The sequence below is a fragment of the Microchirus variegatus genome, assembly GCF_963457635.1.
Source record: "Microchirus variegatus genome assembly, chromosome: 17".
Lineage (NCBI taxonomy): Eukaryota > Metazoa > Chordata > Actinopteri > Pleuronectiformes > Soleidae > Microchirus > Microchirus variegatus.
Window position 1 is genome coordinate 1294831 of NC_139818.1, and position 8764 is coordinate 1303594.

The 8764-nt window shown below is 40.2% G+C and overlaps 1 protein-coding gene across 1 annotated transcript; it reads left to right on the top strand.

Annotated features, from left to right (window-relative positions):
* Positions 1-608: 608 nt before the first annotated feature.
* On the top strand, positions 609-3988 carry wdr54 (WD repeat domain 54; the record flags this gene model as incomplete). The annotated part of the gene is made up of 9 exons (XM_083903504.1): positions 609-859; positions 1567-1629; positions 1723-1789; positions 1964-2020; positions 2109-2236; positions 2362-2462; positions 2665-2827; positions 3685-3759; positions 3857-3988. Exons 1-9 carry the CDS (start codon positions 617-619, stop codon positions 3986-3988), a joined length of 1029 nt encoding a protein of 342 aa, XP_083759630.1. The 5' UTR covers positions 609-616.
* Between the last annotated feature and the right edge of the window lie 4776 nt (positions 3989-8764).

Consider the following 8764-nt stretch of genomic DNA (forward strand, 5'->3'; position numbering starts at 1 on the left):
TATTTTAATATCTGTATTTACAATGCATGCATCTATTTAATGCTGCCTTGTCCCCACAATCTGTGCTGCTGTAGCTACTAATTTCCCTGTCGTGACACTAGTTTTTGTGTTATTATTGTAAATTAATGTTAAACACAAAGCCACAACATTACCGTGTTGTTGTTGTTTTTAGCGTATAATGTTAAAACAACCTTAAATCAAGTTTAAATCAAGTCTCGAACCTTACCGTACGCTTGTTATTTGGAGTCGTCCACGGTTGCCAGGCGACCGAGCACGCAGACGTGTGACGTCATACGCTGTCTCTATGGCTGCGGAGGACGCGGAGATTTGCTCCTGTTGCTAACGGTATAGCTAGCTAAAGTGTTTGGTTTCCGTTACCGTTTAAACGTGTTATAATAATCGAACACGACAGCATCAGTGGAGCAAATACACAGACCGGAAGTCAGAGCGCGTATGATTGTTACTGTGCCGTTAGCCTCCCGCTAACACAGCTAAAGTTAGCCTACAAAGTGTTTAGCTTAATCTTGCCTAAGCTAAGCTTTAAAGAGCTAACTCGCCTCAAACACACTGTGTTTATTGCTGATCGCTAACAACTCGGCTCTGCTTATTTGAACAAATGACAACACGCGTCTCGATGTATCACAAAGAAAAGAGCATCCAGATCAAAAACAGCGCGTCGTCGCTCTACAACAACCTGGGAGTGCTGCGCATCGGCCCGCGGCGGCTCACCTACTTCACCGTGGTCCATGCTAACGTGGTCAACATGGTGAGCGCGTCCTGGGACGGACTGAACTACAGTCACCGTCAGCTGCAGTCCAAGGAGCCCAATGTGGCCACGAGCACGTCGCTCATCATGCAGGTGTGTGTGTGTCTGTGTATTTACTGAATATAGAAGTACACACAGCTGCTGACACACACAGAGAAACAACACACACAAATGCACACTAGTTTTTCATCCTAATCCTCAGTAAATCTATCAGTAAAAATGTATATGCTAAAAAACATCAAGATAAGAGAGTCCTTTATTCGTCCTGCAGTGGGGAAATACAGCAGCAAGACACTAAAGATAAGGGTAATAAATAATAACATGCATTAACAAGAAATGTACAATATACAAAGATTTTAACACAGGCTATATAAAAACAGTTAAATAGAGTTAAATGGAATAGAATGTATAGTGTACATAATTCACAATCCCAGAATATATACATTATGGACTAGACATTTACATTATAGACAGAGATTGAGCATGGGATATTATATGTTTGTATTGCACTTTTGTAAAAAGACAGTATATGCACAATACTGCACAATGTCTACAAAAGGCGATTTAATATCACCAGGCTAAATATTGATTACATATTGGATATGGATTTTTTTCTTCTTGTCTGAGCTGAGACACAAATACACATCGTGAGCGCTTTGGAATGAATGTAAAACTCTGGATTAACAACTAACCCAACATAAATATGTGCTGCATGTAAAAGTTTGAACATTTTCTTTGCACTTATCATTTGACTGTATAGACAGATATATAAAATAAACTTATTATGATTTTTGTAACAGGCTGCGTTTTGTGTGCTGCCCTCTCGTGAGCTGCTGGTGGTCACCTCTCAGAAAGGCATCCAGGTACGTTTATCTGTGTGTTTACTTTTCTGTTGTTATTTGTGATAAATGGTGGAATTAAACAAAATTGACTTTAACGTGAATCCACTGTTTCAGATGTATGAATCTGACGGCTCCATCATGGTGTACTGGCATGCACTGGACACTCCGGAGACACAGACAGGTAAAACCCACCAAAACAGAAAAATCTACCTCTCCATGATCATATCATCACAAGCATCAGTGCAGTTGTGCACATAAACGAGATCTTTCTCTTGACTCTTCGATGCTGTTTGATTTTGAAATGATAAATCCAGAGTTTAATAATAGTAATCCCAATAACTTCTTTGTGTCTCAGCTCAGGCTGTGTTTGCTCGAGGGATCTCAGCAGTTTGGGACAATTACATCTGTGTGGGTAAGTTCTTTGTTACTGTGAATATACTGACAATAGAAGAAAGAAAGAAGACTACAGTCGGACCATGTGCTCGTGTATTTGTGTGTAGGTGTGTCGTCTGGATCGATCCTGGTGTTTGATGTTCCCAGTAAAGGCAGTAACATCACTCTGTCTGAGGTCCTGGAAGAGCACAAGGAGTCCATCACTGACATGGCTGCAGAGTGCTCTGGTAGTCAGGTATATAAAGTACCTGTTACTTTTATATATTTAATATTGTACTGTCTGTTTTTATTGTGTTTGTTAATGCACCAGAACAACAATGCAACATCTAATGTCATGATGAATGACACTTGTCTCTTCAGGAGTGCATAGCTGACCTGGTCAGTGCAGACGATGGAGGAAACCTGTGCATATGGAAGTCTGGGGAGGAGTTTCAGCTGCTCAACAAGATCCATGGCTTTGAGTAAGAAATGAATGTTATGACTTTAAACTAAAGTAAAGTGACACACAACTCATGCTGATTTATCGTGAAACTCCATTTAACCTCGTATACTCACTGTTTCCCCCTCTTTGTTTCCGCTCTCGTTTATTTTCCTGTCCTTGCTCTAATCTAATGTCTGTGTTCTCTTCCGTTTGTTCTGCGATGCTCGATGATTCTCTCTCAGCATGAGCTGCTCATCGGTCAAACTGTGGAAAGGCACAGTGGTGGCAGCTTACGGCTCAGGTCAGATACGTCTGTACGAGGCAGTGACAGGGATTCTGCACGCTGAGGTCAACGCCCATGCTCGCTGGATTTACTCACTGGACATCGCTCCTCATTCTGGACTGGTGAGGTTTTAATGAAACTAATGGATAAAGAAAGAAATGATTATATTATAGTGGCATCTACAGTGGTTTACTGCTGCTGTACTTCTGTATTCAGAGTAGAGCTGAAACGATGAATGATTAATTAGTAATCGATTATTAATCGATTACTAAATTAATCGCCAACTATTTTGATAATCGATAATCAGTTTGAAGCTTTTTTCATGATTAAAACAAGATTTCTGATTGTTACAGCTTCTTAAATGTGAATATTTTCTTAGTCTTTGCTCCACATAAACAAAGAAATCATAAAAAACTGAATTATTTTGGTTTGTGGACAAAACAAGACGTTCAAAAACATCGTAATTTCCAGCTTTGACAAACACTGATCAACGTTTTTTAACATTTGCTGACATTTTCTGAACCAAACGATTCATCGATTAATCGAGAAAATAATCGACAGATTAATCAATTACGAAAATAATCGTTAGTTGCAGGTAATTCAGAGATAGTTTTCTGGACAACTACACAGAACTTTTCTATAATTTCACACACCATTTTCCTCTGACCTGTGGCCTCAGCAAAGCATTTGCTGAAAAATGTGAAATTAAATAATTCCCTCTGTTGTTCAGACCTTTGTTTCTCTGCTGTTTGTTAAAATCCCAGCACATCAGTCATTTCTGAAATACTCAGACAAACCCGTCTGGCACCGACGATGCTCCAACATTCGCTGAAATCATCTTTCTTCTTTATTCAGTTTGAACTTCAGCAGGTTGTCTTCATGCCTGAGTGCATTCAGCTGCGACCATGATTAGAGATGTTCCTAATAACCTGTGCAGTGCTCATTAGAGAAGAATGTTGAAAGTGTCTTTGTGTTCCAGCTCCTCTCTGCTGCTGAGGACTCTCTGGTCAGAGTGTGGCACCTGAATATGACTCCAGAGACAAACACTGTGGAGGTCAGTGCTTTGAATATTTAACACAAGCCCAAAATCAACACTTAATTCATGTTTTTCCCCTCGTATTCTCAATGACTTTGTCCTTGTGTTCTCTCAGATTTCTCACCTGCACAACGAGTGTGTGACGGACACACAGATATGTGGCGCCAAGTTCTGCGACGCCGACGGTTCGGCGTTTGCGGTGACGGGCTACGACCTGAGCGAGATTATCCGCTATACGCAGACGTAGTCAGAGCAGAACAGCGAGAAGTTGATTTAGTGTTGGTTTGTTCAGAGTCACAGTTTCTATAAATATTTTCTGTACAAATGTTTACGTGTGTGAATAAAATAAAACATTATGCTATTCTTTCTGCTATAGTTTTTTCATTTTTTGCAAAAGTGCCAGCAGGTGGGGCTGTGAGTCAATTATCTATTGGCAGGACAGTGACAGTGTAGTGCACAAAGAGTTCACTAGAGGGCAGAGTGGAGTCGTCTTAAAGCATAATCAGAGAATGATAATTTAATCTTTCATTCTTGTTTCTTTGTCAGTTATCAGTTAATTTGAACATTAGCAGTAGAAATAATACATAAAGTAATATGAAGTCTTTTGTCCTCATTGTTGTGATGCTGAGACATAATCTGTGCTTCTTTATTCCATGCACAGGATTTTAGTTTTTTTATTAAATCAAGTCAGGCAACCAGGTGTCATTGAAGCCCCGCCCACCTTATCAGGACAAGATAAGAAGAATGAGGTCAACCGGGCAGTGTGTGTGTGTGTGTGTGTGCAGGGCTCAGTGTGTGTGTGTGTGTGTGTGTGTGTGTGTATGTCAGTGCAGGGCTCAGGGTGTGTTAAATCCCTCACGTACGTTTCCACTCGTTCATGTTTTGCAGTCAACACTGGTCTAATAACATCATCTGACCATTATGTAACCTATATATGTGTCAGGTGATGATGATGATGTTAATGCTGAATGTGAACCCTGATGCTGATGCTGATGCTGATGCTGATGCTGCAGTGACCCACACAGGGATCAATTGTTTCTCCCGTAGGCTCTGACATGTTGTGTCATGCCTCCTCCCAAACAGGGACAGTGGAGGATAAAGCTGTCGATACCAGGTCCCAAATGACATGGACACAAGCGTTACATAACAATCTGGAGCTGGATGGATGGATGGATGGATGGATGGGGGGCGTCACAAAAGAGGCAAACATTTAGGGTTAAGAGCTTAAAATTTCAGTAGTAGTTTGGTTCATAAAATATCAGGAAATATTGGAATATGTTGATCAGTGATGATTTTAAATGTCTTTGTTATTGTCCACAAACCAAAATTATCCAGTTGTAATGATTTCTTTGTTGCATGGATCAAAGAAACACAGCAACACTCAAATCGATTTAAAAACTTGATGAATCGTTGCTGCCCTAAAATCTTGAGTCATGTGCTTGAAAAATTGCTTTTTTACGTGGAGAAAACATCAGACAGACAGGAAACCTCTGTGTTTTCATTTAATCTGTTTTTGTTTCTAAACTCAGTCGCTTGTAGCATGCGACAAAAGTGGTATTTTATACAGTGAAATAATCATTGTGTATCATGAGTGCAGATATTTCACCCACTGCAGACGTGAGGAGCTGAACGAGATTTTAACTCAACGTTAAGGTGAACGAACCCTGAAAGTCTTTTGATAAAGAGTCAAATACGAGGTTGGGGGTAAAAAAGAGGAAAATGGCGTGACTTAACTGAGATAAAAACAAAATAAGAGACAAACAACATCACTGGTTCTGTTGCTTGTTAACTCAGTCAATGGTGGATTGTGACTCTGTGGTCTTGTCCACAGCCTCAGGGCCGCTCACGCTGTGCTGCTGCTGCATTAGTTAGTGAAGTGATGGACGCAGCTGAGCACACAGTGTTAGGGAGATCAGACGTCAACAGGACTGTCCTCTCACATGTGGACGTGTGCATATTTGTGTCAGGAATGATTTCTTTAGGGCAACATTTGTCCTTCTCTGATTCAAACTCACGGCCCCGCAATCGATTTGATTAGGCCTGTCATTTAAATTAAGTATTTCTGTATTTACAGATGAACTTTGCATCATAAATACATCAATTATTGTCCAAAATTACGATTTTTATTTTGAAATTCTTCCAAATATTCAGAATCAGAATCAGAATACTTTTATTATCCTGGAGGAAATACTCCATATGTATGTAATGTACAGAAGAAGAGTACAAGAAGAGCACACAAATAATACAAGTTAAAATTAAAATAGCACAAAACAAGAAGGACAGGTATTATCAACATGATAATTCATAAATAAATGAACCAGATGCTTCTACAGATGGGAATTGTAAAAATAAAATATAGTAAAGTCGGTAAAATATTGACACAAATATCAGAATTGCGATATCATGATGGAATATTGTGTGAATTCTAAGATCACACTGCAGAACAGATGCATATCCCAGAAGATTAAAGTGAGTTTTTTGACCCACTATAATAAAATGACAGACCATAATATGAACAGGTTTGTTCCCACAGACAGAAACTGTCCTGCCTCTTATTCATTTATCATCGTCTAACTCTTAAAGTAAAAATGTTAGAACCAACAGAACCAGTTTGTCTCATGCTCAAAGTCACATGTCAGGATTATCACAGACTACACACACACACACACACACACACACACACACACACACACACACACACACACACACACACACACACACACACACACACACACGATGACCCACATCGTGTGTGTGTGTGTGGTGAGTTTCTGTGCCTACGTGAGCGTCACAGCATGAACTAACCTCTCAGTCTGTCTGTATACGTGCGATTCTTTATTATTCTGATGGACAAACGGTGAAACTCATCCTGAGCCCACACACACACACACCAGCACACACACACACACCCGCACACCCGCCCGCCCGGCCGAGTGGCAGCTGCCTCGCCTGGTGTCGCTAAGCCTTCTGGGATAGAGTGTCACCAGGGAGGGGATGAAGAGCCTAAATAAAACCCCCTCCAGCCGCTGCCACGCACCAACAGACCAGGAACCCAAACACGACGTATAAATATAGACGAGCCATTTTTAAAAACACCCTGAAACCAGGAGGAGAGGGTGAGTCCTGTCTGACAGATGTGAACCGTTTAATATAGCGTTAATGTAGACGCACGGGTCAAAAGGTTACCAGGTTTTAAATATATATAATATATATAATAATAGCTGACATGACGAATGTGGGATATATACAGTATATGCTAAATTCTGTCCATCAGATAAAAAAAGATATGGAGCATATTTACTTATTCATTCACTATGGGAAGCTACTGTATCTGTATTATATTAAGGGTTATATGAGACATCAACAACACTGACTTCACCTTTCACGCCATCAAACGCACCATCACAAGGAAAAAACATATATATTATATTACATATACATATAATATATCTCAGGGACACTTTTCCTCAGCTGAAAACAAACGTCTATAAACCATTTCGCTCTCCGCACCAAAGTCCATGCAGAAAACCACTGATTTTCCATCATGGCACACACACACACACACACACACACACACACACACACACACACACACACACACACACACACACACACACACACACACACACACACACACACACACACACACACACACACACACACTGTTAACCCACTGCTGCCTCCATCACTGAGTTCTACTGTGTCATGTTGTGACTGTGGTGCTTGGATTAGTTTGGTCACTTTAGCCTCAGTGACACAAACGTCAGAAATCAGGTGTTTTTAGTCGTCCAGCAGCTGTGTCCTCATGAGATAAAAATAATCGTTGATTTTGTCAATGGACTTTGGTGTGGAGAGTGAGTGGTTTACAAAGTATTCAGAGAACTAAAGGTATGACGTATGGTCACGCAGCAAAACCTCAGACATGACAACAGGTTTACAGGGTGAGGCAGGGAGGACACAGGGCGTGTCCACGTCTGTGAATTTATCACGACGATGATGATGATGATAATGACGATGATGATGATGATGAGTGGAATGTGACCGATGCGACCAGGCGACTTGGACGGCCTTCAGTCAACAAACACAACCACGCCAACAGTGACAACAGTGGAGTGGACAGGTTTGAGGGCGGATCTGTTTTATTACTACTAAATAGATTATAGATTATTATTATTACAATAGCTAAGCTAAGCCAGCTGACCCTCCCTGACACACACAGCTCTGTGATCATCAACAACAGGCTGTTCACTCATGTCACGCCAGGACAATACACTGAAGACCAGTATGTGTGTGTGTGTGTGTGTGTGTGGGCCTCAGACTCTGCCACTGTTAGAAATGTTCCTGTAAAAGAACAGTAAAGAACTGTCAGCTGGGTTTGCCATTATGTTACTGTAAAATTAACGTATTTTTACTGTCACTGAAATGTACAGTTTTGCCCTGTAAATGAAAAATACAGTATTACTTTCAATGAATAATTTTCAACGGATCCTTGTTCAGGGCGATGCCGACTATTATGATGGTAAATTTCAAGTCATTCCGAGATACTTTTTGTTTTCGAGAAGAAAGTCAGCTGTCAAAGTGCAAATGGATCATTTCCTGATTTTCAAAAATTCACTTGAATTATTCCTTAAGAGATTTGCGAATATTTTCAACAGATCCTTGTTCAGGGCGATGCCGACTATAATGATGGTAAATTTCAAGTCATTCTGAGATACTTACATTCCAGAATTATTATAATTTTCAGATCCATTGTTTTCCCGAGGTCGTGTGCTGATGACATCACGTTTGATTGTGGAAAGTAATAATTCGACATCACTTTAAACATGTTTTTATATGGCATCACACAAATTATCATTGAGTACCCACGTCCCTGCTTATGTTAAGTATATATTTAGACCACATCCAGACGGACATGGCACAAAACATAAACAATCTTTTTCTCTGCTGTTTTCTTCAAGTTTCCTATAAACACGGCATTGTTTCATAAGGAAAATGAACTTTTTCAAAAAAACAAAACAACTCC